General features: G+C 39.2%; 1 protein-coding gene across 1 annotated transcript in view; it reads left to right on the forward strand.

The window, feature by feature from the left end:
* Positions 1–16,159, forward strand: part of KDR (kinase insert domain receptor) — a 48,106-nt gene that overhangs the window by 1,733 nt on the left and 30,214 nt on the right. Inside the window, exons 2-9 of the mRNA XM_023192242.2 lie at positions 2,703–2,796; positions 5,104–5,300; positions 8,480–8,610; positions 8,849–9,017; positions 9,992–10,131; positions 10,768–10,945; positions 13,784–13,898; positions 13,986–14,149. Of these exons, the coding sequence (XP_023048010.1) occupies positions 2,703–2,796; positions 5,104–5,300; positions 8,480–8,610; positions 8,849–9,017; positions 9,992–10,131; positions 10,768–10,945; positions 13,784–13,898; positions 13,986–14,149 (1,188 nt within the window). The remainder of the gene's footprint in view (positions 1–2,702; positions 2,797–5,103; positions 5,301–8,479; positions 8,611–8,848; positions 9,018–9,991; positions 10,132–10,767; positions 10,946–13,783; positions 13,899–13,985; positions 14,150–16,159) is intronic.

The raw sequence follows: 16,159 nt of genomic DNA on the forward strand, positions 1-16,159 counted from the left end.
CTTGCTTAATTGGATTGGGCTGTAATTGGTGCCATCAAATTCTAGAGACAGAGGCACTGTTGTTTTTCCTTCCCGTCTTTGAGCTGGAAGAGTAACAGTGCACAAATTAATTAATATTGGTTATGGGATTTGAACATAGAAGGGCTTTTTATTGAGTAGTAGCATATGTACCTCTTACAGTTATTTCTTTAGAACTTTCTGAAGAGTCCAGCTCAAGCTTGCCAATGAAATGAATGAAGTTAAATGGAGCAAAAAATCCCCCAAACCAAAAAACAAAACCAAAACAAAACAAAACAAAAAAAACTGTTGGTCTACAAATATGAATGTGAAGTTATCGAGAGCCTTGTTGAATAGATTTTTGTCGTAGACTTGTCTCTAGAGTAGTATGGCATTGTCTCAGCTTCCTATGAATGAAGGACATACTTTTTCTTTTTTAAAATATTTGTTACATAGGAAAGTGTGTCTAGAATGTGATCTGTGGCAATAAATGATGAGGGATCTTCAAGAGTTTCTCATTTTGGTAGCCGAGTAGGCACAGCTTATTGAGTTATTTTTACTGCCATTTTTTTTCTCACAAGAATGTGCCCAAATAATGGATTCTTTCTCATTTGGATTGTAGTGTGAATTGTACATCACGTTTTCAGCATCTTTCTCAGCCTAGTGTTTCCCAGTCAAGTTTGAAATCTGTGTTATCCAAATGAATTGTTTTCGTTTTCCTTTTCTTAGACAAAATGGGATGGTTTCATTTTGCTTTTAAACACTTTGGTTTTTTGTTTGCCTGTTTTGGGGGCAGTCATTTCTTTCATATTAAAAAGTACTGTGCAGGCTGGGTGCAGTGGCTCATTCCTGTAATCCCAGTGCTTAGGGAGGCAGAAGCAGGAGGATGGCTTGAGCCCAGGAGTTCAAGGAGTGCTTCGGCAACATAGCGAGATCCCGTTCTCTATTTAAAACATAAATATAACCCCCTTTCCATACACAAAGTACTGTGCAAATTAATTAAACATGACCACCAAGACCAGCAGCAGTCCAAGAGTGGCCCATAGACCATCTGTGCTAGGGTAACTTGAAATGCTTGTTAAAATGCAGATTTGTAGACCAAGGGATATTCTGACACAGTCTAAAGTCTTAAGAACAAAACTGCCCTAAACATAAGTCAGTACCAATGCCAGTTAATTTCTGAGATATTGATATAACTTAGTTTCCAGTTATTTTAAAACCACATTATTGATTTAAAGACCATGATATGGACCAGTTATGTGAGTAACTTATTTTGCACATCTGTGCAGTGTGTGAGAACATGTGCAGTCACTTATTCATTTTGCCTGCATTTGTTCACATTGGGGTTCTCAGATTCAATGCATTGGATGTTTGCACTGGATATTTACTTATACTCTCTCTATTTATACCGTCTCATACTTCCTCCTATTTGTTCATACTCTCTTATTTGCCCAGCAAGGTCAATGCCAGTTTAGGCCTAGGGAGTCATTTTTTCTTAGTTGATATGACTTAGAAAGCTTGGGTGCCTGCCCAGCATCAATTACCTTTTTAAAGCTGGTATTTTCTAAGTCTTGATATTTGTTAAGACTCTAGCATAGTGGACAATTTTTCTTTCTCTCATGCTTTTTCAATACGTCATAGCTCTTCACATTTAGTTGACAGAGAATTCAATTATCTTGCTGTAGAGTGACCCGTGGTGAGGAATCTATGCTGTGGTACTTTTCTGGTTCTTATCCCTTTTAGGTAAAGACAAGTTTCTTATGTCTGAAGCTTGATGTCAGGATGAGTTCAGGGCTTTGATGAATAAGTTCAGATCTCCCAATTGCAATTCATTAGCATTACACTTAAAAAAATTTATATGCTTTTTTTAAAAAGGGTAATGCTAATGAATTACAATAGAGAGAAAAGTACATTAGTTTGCATGTATGTGTGAAATTGGGAAAATTTTCACCAAAAAATTCATATGCTTTTTTAAAAAAGGGTAATGCTAATGAATTACAGTAGAGAGAAAAGTATATTAATTTCCATGTATGTGTGAAATTGGGAAAATTCCACACATACATAAAAGTATATTAATATGCATGTATGTGTGGAATTGGGGAATGTTTTCTCTTCCTCAATTTCTCTCCCATGCTTTTAATGTACAGTCTTTATTGAGCCATTATTTCAGCTGTGGCAGTTTGGTTACCAGAGGAAGCACACTAGAAAATCGATAAAGGAAAATGAGACAAGGTCATAGCTTCTCTCACTCCCTTCAGGGTACATAGATGAACTATATAGAAATCCCTCTAAGTGGGATTCCTTAATCAGCAATTTAGTCAAATGTGTATATCCTATGTTTTATAAGAAATGTCAGTGGGTCCTTTCCCAAGGGAGTGAGATCATCAGATGAAGGTTCATTTGGTTTCAATGTCCCATATCCTTTTGTAAGACCTTGAAGTTGGCAATGCAGGAAAACAGGAACTCCACCCTAGCTCCATGAATTGCAGAACTGTTGTGTTGGTTTATGACCATCTGCCCATTCTTCCTGTTATGACACAGCTTGTGAACTTTTACTGAGAATGGTGAAAAGTAAATTCCCAGTTTTATACAATGAATTGCTGAAGAGGCCTTTTAAAGTATAGAGTATGCATTGTTTATGGAAGGTGTTTCCTATTAGGTCTAACTGAGTGGCAACTACTTTCATTTATTTAATTTGTTTCTAGGTTTGCCTAGTGTTTCTCTTGATCTGCCCAGGCTCAGCATACAAAAAGACATACTTACAATTAAGGCTAATACAACTCTTCAAATTACTTGCAGGTAAGGATTCATTCTAGATCTAGATTTCTTGTGTTAAGTAACTGATTGTTTATTGAGTGGAAATAATTTCCAGTAGAGTAGAATTGTAATAGAGCTTGTAGTAATTGTTCATAAGTGGTGAGGTTTCTAAGAACTGATGTAATACTGAAAAATGAGAAGAATTTTCTCTGAAAAATTCTGTACCATTTTGCTGGTGTTTTTACACTATTCTCTGCTAACATGCATACACACAGACACACATGCACATGAATCCACACACACGCCCACATTCCAATAACCAGTACAGCCACCTGGCATATACTGGACATACACTCAATAACTGTGAATGAATAAATGAAGTTGAGGGCATACATTTAAGGAACAGAGTTGAAAAAATTGGGGACTATATTTATTATGCTCAGTATGACTCTTGAACGTCTTATTATCCCTTTCCAAAAACTTTGCTTTATAATAAATTTATTAAACTAATTTTAATATTTAGGCAGTAATATTTAATAGCAATTTAATATCTAGTGGGTAATATTACTGAGTGCATGATCTGCATAAATAATGGAGTTCGGGCTCTGCCTTGATATTCTGGAATACATCTTTCCCCATTTGCTCGCAAGAAGTCATGCTATTGATTTTTGATAACTGGAGGAATAGACTTCTTTGTCAAGAGGAAGAGGCCTTTACATTTTGCCTTTCAGCCCTTACCCCAGGATGAAAGACAGAAGACCCTTGGGTTTAACATAGTGGTGACACATGAAAGGCATGGAGGTTTCTTGGGATCTGTGTGTTTTTGGTAGAGACTGTGAAAAGAGGAGGTGATGTTTCCCTCCTGGAAGAGTGCTGGGGATCCACAAAGGACCTTGGGTAGCTTATTGCCATTGCTTCATGCTTGTTGAATACTAAGCATTAAACCGAATGACATACATCTATTTTAGACTGCAGCATAAAGAATACCCTAGTCCCTTACTAATACCCAGCGCTTGGGAAAAAATATAGTAGCAGGTGCTGTTTCTCTAGCTTTATTCACTCAAGACACATTTCCCGTTAGATTTTCCTTTTACCAACCCTTGATAACAAAGGCTATTTGAAATCCCCAAGGATCCCATGCTCTCTTTTTAAAACTCTGCATAAACATTTCTTACGTTCTGAAAAAAACCATGGAGTGTGTTAAAAGTAACTTCATTGATTTAGCTGCAACTTCCTGGAAAGTTTAAATTCTTTGAATGAAGGGCCAATAATACATTCTTCTTGATGTTGACTATCTTCTTATCTTCCTTGGGGCCTTGTAGAGAAATGCTGCAGTACAAGCCATCTGTGTTTTAATGCGAGGCCCTGACAAGGTCCTGAGGGACTGTTACTTCCACCGCCTTCCTTCCTAACCTCACTTCTTACTCCACTTTGCCCACTCTTACCTGGCTGGCCTGGCTTCCTGGCTGTTCCCTTAATACTCCAGATATGCACCTGCTCCAGGGCCTTTCCATGTGCTATGTTTGCTCCTGTAATACTGCTCTTCGTGATGTTCCTATGGCTGGCTTTATCAAGACCACCTCCTGCAAAATTCTTTCCCCTTTTCTTTGCATCTTCTATATTTTTCTTCATAGTACTAAACACCATCTTTTATACAATAAATTTTACTTACTTTTTAATTGCCTGTTTTCTCCAGTTAGACTGAGGTTCCATAAAGGCATTGAGTTTTGTCTGATTTGTTCACTGTTCTTTCTCTAGTCCTTAACAAGTTTGGCACGTAGTAGATGCTTAACAAATCTTTGTTGAATGAAAGAATGCATGAATTAGTGGAAAACTCAGGAATGCCAAAAGTGACTTCTGAAGCTGACTTTATAACTTTTTATCATATGTCAATCCGACTTGTTGGTAGAAGACTTCTTTTTTTTTTTTTTTTTTTTTTTTGAGACAGGGTTGCCCTGTTGCCCAGGCTGAAATGCAGTGGCGTGATTTTGGCTCACTGCAACCTCCACCTCCCAGGTTCAAGCAATTCTCATGCTTCAGCCTCCTGAGTAGCTGGGATTACAGGCATGCTACATCACACCTGGCTCATTTTTGTATTTTTAGTAGAGGCAGGGTTTTATCATGTTGCCCAGCCTGGTCTCGAACTCCTGGCCTCAGGTGATCCGCCTGCCTCAGCCCCCCAAAGTGCTGGGATTACAGGCATGAGCCACCATGCCTGGCTGGTAGAAGACTTTGACTGTGTCTGTTGAAGAGTTTATTTAAGTTTCAAAACCAAATTTTCTCTTTTCTTAGAAATAGCCTCATAGTCTGGCACTTCATATTAATACCTCCCTGAAATTAATTTTTCAGGGGACAGAGGGAATTGGACTGGCTTTGGCCCAATAATCAGAGTGGTAGTGAGCAAAGGGTGGAGGTGACTGAGTGCAGCGATGGCCTCTTCTGTGAGACACTCACAATTCCAAAAGTGATCGGAAATGACACTGGAGCCTACAAGTGCTTCTACCGGGAAACTGACTTGGCCTCAGTCATTTATGTCTATGTTCAAGGTAAGTGGTGAAATAAAATTCATTTCCCACGTCTCTTTACCAGTTGTAAAAGACAATAGGCTCAAAGAAGAATTGAGTACAACAAAGGGCTTGCTCTAAAGGCTGTTTGCCAAGAGGAATACACAAAATTCTTCTCTCCTGAGGCTTCCTCTGAGAAATAAGACTGATTGATTCTGGAGCTTGGGCTGTGTTATCTCACTTTTGCCCAATTAGATTGGGTCTGATCTTTGTTTCTAAGGTAAATCTGTGTTCACTATTGGCCACTGAGACTTATAAAAAGTCTTCTTATGTTTTAGAAGAAAACTGAAAATTCTTGAAATCGAGGAAGATTTGGGGGTGAATTATGGAGAAATTTCTGTGGAGAGATAAGTTATCTACAGCAGAGTAGGAGATTTTCCCAAGAATGCATAGGAAAGCATTTTTGCCAAGGGCTCTGGAGTTTTTTGCACACAGGAACTTTTTTCTTACTAATACTTCATAGAAAATAATTCCCATACTCATGTGCAAATAAAGACATTGCTTCAGACTCTTTTCAGGACAATGTTTCTTTCCTTTGCTTGTTTGGTCTGAGATCTTGCATGATATGCTGTATCTTTCTAGGATGTGCAATTTGGGATTGATATTATGAAGGCTGACTTAACGTCCATATAGTATAAAATAAATCACATATATTCAGCATTTATAATGAGTTATGCATTCTTTTGTGTTTCAAAAATCTTACACTACCTTATTTTTTCTGTGAAAACCTGACTTAACTAATGAGATCCCTATGATATAAATTTGAGGAATGTAAGGGTTGCATCATAGTTTGCTTGTATGTACCAAATATTTTTCTTTTCAGTGAAGATAAACAGGCATTTTATGTATTTATGTATATGCCTCTTTACATCCCAGAGTATTTGAGACAGGTGAAGATGACTTAGACTTTTTTTCTCAGAAGCAGCTTTTACAAGGCAAGAATTTCATCAGCTTTGGGAAACACACTTGCATATCTCTGCTTACATTTCAGTAGTGTAATATGGTCAGTGCAATGAAAAAGTGGAGACCATATCAAAATAAACTGTGCCACTGGATTCACGACGTTTGAGAAATATCTTTGCCCAGAGTAAGCATTGTCCAAGATAGAATTCTGTGCCCTCCTCCTTCCCTCCACAGGATTTGAAAGAGACGAGTCTCACATCTTGGAGAATTTCTGGCTCCTTTTGACCTGGCAGTCTTGAGTGATGCAGCTCGGTCAGAAGATTGCAAGGATTTCCTGCTTTCAGCCTGTCTAGAAATACTACAAGATGAACCTTCCCCATAATGTCTCATTATTTACTTCTTCCTAAGTCAGGAAACTTGGAGACATGTGAAAATTCATTTCATGAGTTTGAGTAAATATTTTATTTTGAGAGGCTGAGTGGTTGTTTGGGTTTCTTTTGTTTATTTCCTTTTTTTTGAGGTACCAAAATAGAATTGATTTACTAAACAGGTCTAGTCTGACGTCAAAGGGTTAATTTAGCTTCCAAAGGCTTGCTCTGTAAGCAAGTTATGTAATATTTCCTAGCATGTGGATGAAAGGTAGGCAACATTAAGACGTGGCAATCCCTAGCACTGTTTATTGGTATACTGCCTGTCTTTGGGTATACCATTAAACCCTGCTTCCTGTCTAAGCCTAAAGTTCTAGGAGTTGGGCTGTCTAAGATTTTGGCCACGAAGTTAAACAATGGGAAAGGAAACACTGAAGTATTCTCTATGGATAGGTGTTTAATGTCCCCTGTGGTCCCCACCTTACTTCCCTAATCTTCTGACCCCATTCTCTTCAGCAATGGATGGAGCCAGGAAGTGAGCCCTGGCCTCATAAGATAATGACTATGGCATGTGGTGGGCTAGATTGGCTGCTTTTCTGTGCTTTCCAGCTGGGAAGGAAATCAAACTTCTGCTGTTGCAGGGAATTAGTTGCCTTTGTCCCCTGTGGTTTAATTAACTCTTTCTTCACTTTGACTATTATGAAGCGCTCTGAAAATGCTTGATCAGATGTGTTGGGCATAGCAACGTGAAATGTTATCTCTCTGAGACTTCAAGCATGACTCCACACCATATCATCTCTATCTCTGGGGAATGGACTAGGTTTCCAACAGCATATTAACATTGTATGAGTAAAGAACGGCCGTGAAATCTTTTTTTTTTTGAGAAGGATTTTGCTCTTGTTGCCCAGGCTGAAGTGCAGTGGTGCTATCTCAGCTCACTGCAACTTCTGCTCCCCAGCTTCAAACGAATCTCCTGCCTCAGACTCCAAAATAGCTGGGACTACAGGCGCATGCCACCATGCCCTGCTAGTTTTTTGTATTTTTAGTAGAGATGGGGTTTTGCCATGCTGGCCAGGCTGGTCTCAAACTCCTGACCTCAAGTGATCTGCCCGCCTCAGCCTCCCAAAGTGCTGGGATTACAGGCGTGAGCCACTGAATCCGGTCAGAATCTCTTCAATTTTCTTCTCAGTCTTTGGAATGGTAGCTTTTCAAATGTTTGTCACTGAAGATATCAATGACTGCTAAATGTTAAACTAAATGCAAAAACAATTAAACATGATTTTAGAAAGAATCATATCCCTAGTCTTCAGAATCTTAAAATGCTCCCATAAAAGGTCCTCTTGAATAACCAAATTCAAAAATGTTAGTTGTTTCCTGTTAATCTAAAGATCCTTTGGGATCCATTCATTTATTTTCATGGAATTTACATTATTTACCTAAAGAGAGAGCACATGAGTATTTTAAACATCAGTAAAACTTGTTGGTAAAGTGTATAGATTTAACTTTAAATTTTAAAGTAAATATTATCCTTCTTTTTGAAAAAAATATGATTAATCTTTTAAAATGTGAAATCTATAAAAATATATTCTACTTGTCAATAAACCTTGTGAAAGGAGTCAATCTTAACTGGGAGTTTTTTCCAAAATTTTTATACACACAAATACATACACATGCCTGTGCACGTGCACACACACACACACCCATCCGAGTGTGGAGCCAGATGTCTTGGAGCCAGATGTCTATCAGTAGAATAAGCTATGGATGCCTTTGCTTGTGTGAGGTGTCACTTCCAGTCATTCACTTGTCTGGTTAGAGTTTAGGAACCTGAAAAATAACCAACTTTTCTAGTAAATACCATTAACTCTTTAATAAAACTAAATTTTCTTCTAGATTACAGATCTCCATTTATTGCTTCTGTTAGTGACCAACATGGAGTCGTGTACATTACTGAGAACAAAAACAAAACTGTGGTGATTCCATGTCTCGGGTCCATTTCAAATCTCAACGTGTCACTTTGTGCAGTAAGTTGCATCTCCTCCAATCGTCTCTTAAGTTTTTATATTTTTAAGCTAATAGTAAGATGGGTAGCCTGTTTATAATATTCACAATGAGTTTTCAGGATCCTTTACGAAGGGTGAAATACACTGAATAAAACTAATTAGTATTCTTAAAAATAAGATGAATTCTTCAGTGATCATTGTACATGGCTCTCATTTTTGGTACTGGATTAAATATTTGGTATTTCTTTTTATTACCCAGAGGTACCCAGAAAAGAGATTTGTTCCTGATGGTAACAGAATTTCCTGGGACAGCAAGAAGGGCTTTACTATTCCCAGCTATATGATCAGCTATGCTGGCATGGTCTTCTGTGAAGCAAAAATTAATGATGAAAGTTACCAGTCTATTATGTACATAGTTGTGGTTGTAGGTAAGAGGAAAATTCCTTTCCATATCATTAATTACAGATAGTAAAGAGTAACTCCTTGTATTAAGATCTTGGAGATAACGATGTACAGTGAAGAAGGATATTGAAAAGTATAGGAACTCAGGATATGGTGTTGGGCAATTCATCTGCTCTTCTCTACCAAATAAACCCATGTGCAATTGAGGTTGTCTCTTTTCTTGCCAAGATCAAGGATGAAAAAGAATTTTTTTTAAAAAGGATGAAGATGAATGGTATTACTGGAACTCATTTTATGAAAAATTCAATGTTCAGAGCATTGCTTGCTATCAATTATTTCAATTATACCTATTTTATGGAAACTTCAGCAGTTTGCTAAAGCTGGCCCTACTGGCTTAGGGCTACTGACCTCTGAAAGTTTACTACTTTTCTATCCACTGGGTTACAACATCTTTGAGATCTGTGAAGGTAGTGCTTTGTAAATCTCCGTTGGCCATTTTCCTTGGAGCTACCAAGTATTGGCGAGGCCTGCAGGGAAAAACAGTGTGGCGCATTTTAAAGTCGCATTACTTTAAAAAATAAATTTGTCGGCCGGGCGCGGTGGCTGAAGCCTGTAATCTCAGCACTTTGGGAGGCCGAGATGGGCGGATCACGAGGTCAGGAGATCGAGACCATCCTGGCTAACACGGTGAAACCCCGTCTCTACTAAAAAATACAAAAAACTAGCCGGGCGAGGTGGCGGGCGCCTGTAGTCCCAGCTACGCGGGAGGCTGAGGCAGGAGAATAGCGTAAACCCGGGAGGCAGAGCTTGCAGTGAGCTAAGATCCGGCCACTGCACTCCAGCCTGGCGACAGAGTGAGACTCTGTCTATAAATAAATAAATAAATAAATAAATAAATAAATAAATAAATAAATAATAAATAAATAAATAAATAAATTTGTGCAAAGTTACAGGCTTATTTTCTCTCTCATGTTCTGTTTTTTCAATTTACTTGCTCTAGGGTATAGGATTTATGATGTGGTTCTGAATCCGTCTCATGGAGTTGAACTATCTGTTGGAGAGAAGCTTGTCTTAAATTGTACAGCAAGAACTGAACTAAATGTGGGGATTGACTTCAACTGGGAATACCCTTCTTCAAAGGTAACACTAATGATTCAAAGCCAGACCTCCAAATACTTAGATAATAAGCCCCAATGAAGTTTACTTGAGAGATAGAGGCCTCTTTGGCCAGATAAAATTTAAAAACCTTAACACACACACACACACATACACACACACACACATACACACAAGTTAAGGGAATTGCAGAACAGATAGCACCCACAAAAAGGTGAAATATCAGGAATTTTGTCCTGTTCTGCAACAGTCAGTCTATGAATATTAGTTTTCTCTAGATGATTACATCTTTCTACATTATGTCATTTCTCTTTTCTCCAGAGTTTTTGATCTACATTCCTTTTAAGGGAATTTCTCTTTAAGAGGTGGCATGAGATACATTGCTCCTTAAACAGTGGTCACATTTACTTGTGTTTCTGCAGTTTATATCCGTCTCATTTTCGCCATGTGAGGTTTGAAAAATCCTAATTCAGTTGGTTCCATTTATTTCTCCTGAAACCAAATACATCGTTGGCTGCATGAGGTTAAAAGTTCTGGTGTCCCTGTTATTAGCATTAAATAGTGTTTACCAAAGGCCAAGATTTAATTCTCTGTGTTACTAGAAGTTATTGGGTAATGTTATATGCTGTGCTTTGGACGTTCAGTCATCTCTTTTTTCAGCATCAGCATAAGAAACTTGTAATCCGAGATCTAAAAACCCAGTCTGGGAGTGAGATGAAGAAATTTTTGAGCACCTTAACTATAGATGGTGTAACTCGGGGTGACCAAGGATTGTACACCTGTGCAGCGTCCAGTGGGCTGATGACCAAGAAGAACAGCACATTTGTCAGGGTCCATGGTAAGTTGTGGTCTCCTTGGAAATTATTCTGTGCCTTGACAAGTGAGATAGTTTAAATAAATTTAGATCACTTAGTGATTCCTAGTTTGTTCATTCAGAAGATACTTCCTGGCCGGGCACGGTGGCTCAAGCCTGTAATCCCAGCACTTTGGGAGGCCGAGACGGGCGGATCACTAGGTCAGGAGATGGAGACCATCCTGGCTAACACAGTGAAACCCCGTCTTTACTAAAAATACAAAAACTAGCTGCGCGAGGTGGTAGGCGCCTGTAGTCTCAGCTACTCGGGAGGCTGAGGCAGGAGAATGGCATAAACCCGGGAGGCGGAGCTTGCAGTGAGCTGAGATCAGGCCACTGCACTCCAGTCCGGGCGACAGAGCAAGACTCTGCCTAAAAAAAAAAAAAAAAAAAAAAAAAAAAAAAAAACAGAAGATACTTCCTAGTTCTTCTTGTTAGGGAGGCCACATGACCTAGAGGTCAAGAGCATAGCTTTGTAGTCAGGAACTTGGGTTCAAACCTCAACTTTAAAGATGAGATGTGCTGATATATAGTAAGAGCTCACTTAGTATTACTTATTATAGTTGTTGCTGCTGTTAAGATTGTTACTATGATAAATAGTATTAGCTAGGGTAGTTTTTAAATTTTTGTTTTATTGTAAGGCTGAGAGGCCTACCTGAATAAGCATGAGCTTTGCAAACTAGGGAAACATTTAGCAATATATAGTTGGACCTGCGAGCAACTCGGGGTTAGGGGAACTGACCCTCCCTCTGCAGTCAAAATTCCATGTATAGGCCTGGTGTGGTGGCTCATGCCTGTAATCCCAGCACTCTAGGAGGTGAACGTGGGTGGATCACCTGAGGTCAGGAGTTCGAAACCAGCCTGGTCAAAATGGTGAAACCCTATCTCTACTAAAAATCCAAACAATTAGCCTGGCATGGTGGTGGGAGCTTATAATCCCAGCTACTCAGGAGGCTGAGGCAGAAGAATTGCTTGAACCGAGGAGGCGGAGGTTGCAGTGAGCCGAGATCATGCCATTGCACCCCAGCTTAGGCAACAAGAGCAAAACACCTTCTCAAAAAAAAGAAAAAACAAGGTATAACTTTTGACTTCCACAAAATGTAAATAATGACCTACTGTTGACTGGAAGCCTTACTGCTACATAAACAGTCAATTAACACATATTTCATATGTTATATGTATTATATACCATATTCTTATAATAAAGCTAGAGAAAAGAAAATGTTATTAAGAAGATCATAAGGAAGAGAAAATATATTTACTGCCATTAAGTGTAAGTGGATCATCATAAACGTCTCCATCCTTGTCTTCACATTGAGCAGGCTGAGGAAAAGTGGGAAGAGAAGGGGGTGGTTTTGCTGTCTCGGGTGGCAGAGGTGGAAGAAAATCTGCTTATAAGTGGACTCATGTAGTTCAAATTTGTGTTGTTTAAGGGTCAACTGTAATTGAACTGGAATTAAATTGAACTGGCTTTGAGTAAATCACCTTAATTTTGTGTTTATTCTCTTTCATTTACATAAATGTCTGAGTTTACATGGTAATTTGCGTGGCATCCTACTTATAAGCCTTGGAAAGGATTTTGGATTTTATATCATGAGAATGCATCAATAAAGTGAAATTTTAAAAATACCTTAGATAATACTATTTATTTGAGTTGTAATCATAAAAGTGGCAACAACTACAACAAGTATGATTTAGTGAGCCTTTACTTTATTAGCTCATCTCATCTTAGTAGTTGAGATTGGAACTCAAGTTCCTGACTACAAAGTTATGCTCTTGACCTCTAGGTCATATGGCATCCCTAGCAAGAACTTGAAAGTTTCTTCTGAATGAACAAAATAGAAATCACTAAGTGTCCTAAATTTATTTAAATTATTTCACTTGCCAAGATGCACTTGCCAAAATACACAGAGAGAGACGTGCTCTGGCTTATGTTTTTATAGAAGTACTCTTGTTCTCCAGGATACTTCAGGGAAATAGGGGGAGAAACAAGGAGGTCAGTTGAGAGGCTAATTACATTTATCCAGGTGAGAGTTGAGGAGTGGCTTGGACAAGGGTAGTTGAGGTAGAGATAGTGAGAAGTGATCTGCTTCTGGATATATTTCAAAGGTAGAGTCAACCGGGTCTGCTGATCAATTCATTGGTTGTGGAGTATAAGGGAAAAAGAGTGGAAGATGACCCGAATGTTAGCATGAGCAACTGAGTAAATGGTGGTGGTATTTACTGAGATGGCAAAGATCGAGGAGGCAGTGAAATTTAGGGAAACAGTGTTAGATATGTTTCTCTGGAGATGCCTATTAAACATCCAAGTGGAAATGTTTAATATATCAACCTGGAACCCAGAGGAGTCAGGGCAGAAGACACATATTTAGGAGGTATGTGAATGATACTGTAAACTTGAGGCTAGAGGAAGGTGTAAATGAAGAGGAGGTCTGAGGACTGAGTCCTGGGGCCTATTAACACATGGTGGAAGAGGTGTGTGGAGTGTGTCTTGGGAGCAGAGGAGAAGGAGCACCCAAGCATCCCTGGGGGACTTAGAGAAAGCTGCACAGAGGAATAAGTGTTTGAGTTGAGACTTGAACAATCACTAGGTTTGTGGGAGTGCACTAGTGGGGAGAGAAAAGCAAATGCAAGCATAGGAGGTGTGGGAGAAACACGGGAGGGGTGGGAGAAGCTGAAATGTGACCCACTGAAAGGTAGTACATGGAATCTTGGAACTGCAGCTACTCAGACCCTCAATGTTTTTGATGTTTCACTTGAAATGAAAAACTAAACCAAATGACCATTTACAATAAGCTAACATTTAAAAAAAAATTCTTGCAGAAAAACCTTTTGTTGCTTTTGGAAGTGGCATGGACTCTCTGGTGGAAGCCACGGTGGGGGAGCGCGTCAGAATCCCTGTGAAGTACCTTGGTTACCCACCCCCAGAAATAAAATGGTAACTACTGGAAATAAACACAAAGCATCATTTCATGTGAGAGCAAATCCTTCGACTGTACTAATTCCTGAGAATTCTTTTTCATAGGTATAAAAATGGAATACCCCTTGAGTCCAATCACACAGTTAAAGTGGGGCATGTACTGACGATTATGGAAGTGAGCGAAAGAGACACAGGAAATTACACTGTCATCCTTACCAATCCCATTTCAAAGGAGAAGCAGAGTCACGTGGTCTCTCTGGTTGTGTATGGTGAGTCCATTCAATTTTCCTCTCTGCCCAAGATTTATTATGATACGTTGTCTTCCTAATCAGCCAAGCCACCATTCTTCTGCCTCCAGCTGCTTCACTCACATCATGACTGGGCCTATGTGCAAAAGTCATCTGGGGTGGTGAAGCTGAAGTGAAATGTAGGACTGTGTGCTCTGGCCATGTTTGTTTAAGAGGCCATGTAAATGAGCTTCGTGGTGGTCAAATGCAAGATTAAAGTAGTGATACCCTCGATAGTTTAAATGTTGTGAAAAAATAATGCCCACAGGGACCGTTGTCAAGTTAAGTTATACTACAATGTTCCCCTCTCATGGAATTGCCCACCTGGCACACAGATGTGTAAGACCCTTCTCCTTAGATTTTGTGCAAAGCTTCTAGTTTGATATTGCAGTTGATGTATCAGTGAGGTACAGGCAGATTCCAACTCTGAAGGCTTTTGAAGTTGACATTGTTGGCTTGATTGGGAGCTTTATTTTTCCTTTTTGACAGGAGTTCAGGATCTGATTTTGAGTCTGTAAAGGAAAAATAGTACGTTTTTGATTTAAAGATGATTTGAACTTTGTTTTCTGAAACTGAAAGGTACAAATAAGTATTTGGAATGGAGTGGTGAGAAGGGTGCCATGGTCAAGTGAGTGTGAGAGGTGCTAAGGTGATGTGTAGATGTGTAACAGGTTTCTTTATTGCAGGGACTTCTCAGAACCTTTTATATACTAATGTATATTGGTATTCTCCAGGGGGAGAGACATCGAGTATTTAAGGTTTAACAAACCTATTTGACCGGAGCATTGTTTTTCCCCTGAACAAATTCATTAATCTCTCACTCCAAACAGTTTGAGAAATGCTTCTCTGTTGTAATTCTTTGTTCCCCCTTCTGATATGGCATATTAAAACTTCAGGATATTTTCCCATAACATTAAGGTGCTTCCCTATGTGTCCTGATACTCTTCTGTAAGCTGCTGAACTTGACATTATTTTTTTTTTTCAGGGAATATTTTAAAGATAGGTTGGGCGCGGTGGTTCACATTCGTAATCCCAGCACTTTGGGAGGCCACGGTGGATGGATCACCTGAGGTCAGAAGTTCAAGATCAGCCTGGCCAACATGATGAAATCCCATCTCTACTAAAAATGCAAAAATTAGCCAGGCGTGATGGTGGGCGCCTGTAATCCCAGCTACTTGGGAGGCTGAGGCAGGAGAATCACTTGAACCCAGGAGGTGGAGGTTGCAGTGAGCCGAGATTATACTCCAGCCTGGGCGACAAGAGCAAAACTCCGTTTCAAAAAAAACAAACAAACAAGATAACAGGTTCCACAGAGGTTGTTCAGAAGCAGCATAGGTGTAGGAGACTGGGGAGAGGAGAAACTGGAAAGTGTATAAGTAGGATGGGAGGAGAAAATGAATGGGAAATAAAAACAAAACATGGACGGCAAATAGCCCGTTTCATCAGTTCATGAAGCCACTAAATATTTTATTCACTTTAGCATATACTCTGCTATGTGAAATAAACATAAAAAAGAAGTCAAGTATTGAAAGCATAACCTGAGGCTTTAAGTTGACAGTAATAAGGAAATAGTTTTGACTTTGGAGTCAAAAAAGAAAGAAAGGAAAAAGGGAGAGAAGAAAGAAGGAAGTGGGAGAAGGGAGAAGGAAGAAAGGGGAAGAGGGAAAGGGAGTGGAGAGGGAGGGAGGAAGGAAGAGGGAGAGGGAATGACAGACTCAGATGGTGGTGGCAGTAATGCATTCTCTAAAGATTTACGCCTTCCTTTAACATGAGGCGGTTTACGTGTTTGGGTTCAGAAGTCAGAGCGTCTAGGTTTGTTCCAGGTTTTGCCGTTCGTTAACTGAGTGACCTTGGGCAAGTCATTTTCTTCTGTGTTTCATTTTTTCTCGTGTATAAAGCTGAGGATAGTAATAGTGGTTGTGAGGATTAAGTGAATGAATTCATGCAAAGCACTTCAAACAATGCTTGGCACATAATAAATGTATTTACTGT

The sequence above is a fragment of the Piliocolobus tephrosceles genome, chromosome 3 (assembly GCF_002776525.5).
Source record: "Piliocolobus tephrosceles isolate RC106 chromosome 3, ASM277652v3, whole genome shotgun sequence".
NCBI lineage: Eukaryota > Metazoa > Chordata > Mammalia > Primates > Cercopithecidae > Piliocolobus > Piliocolobus tephrosceles.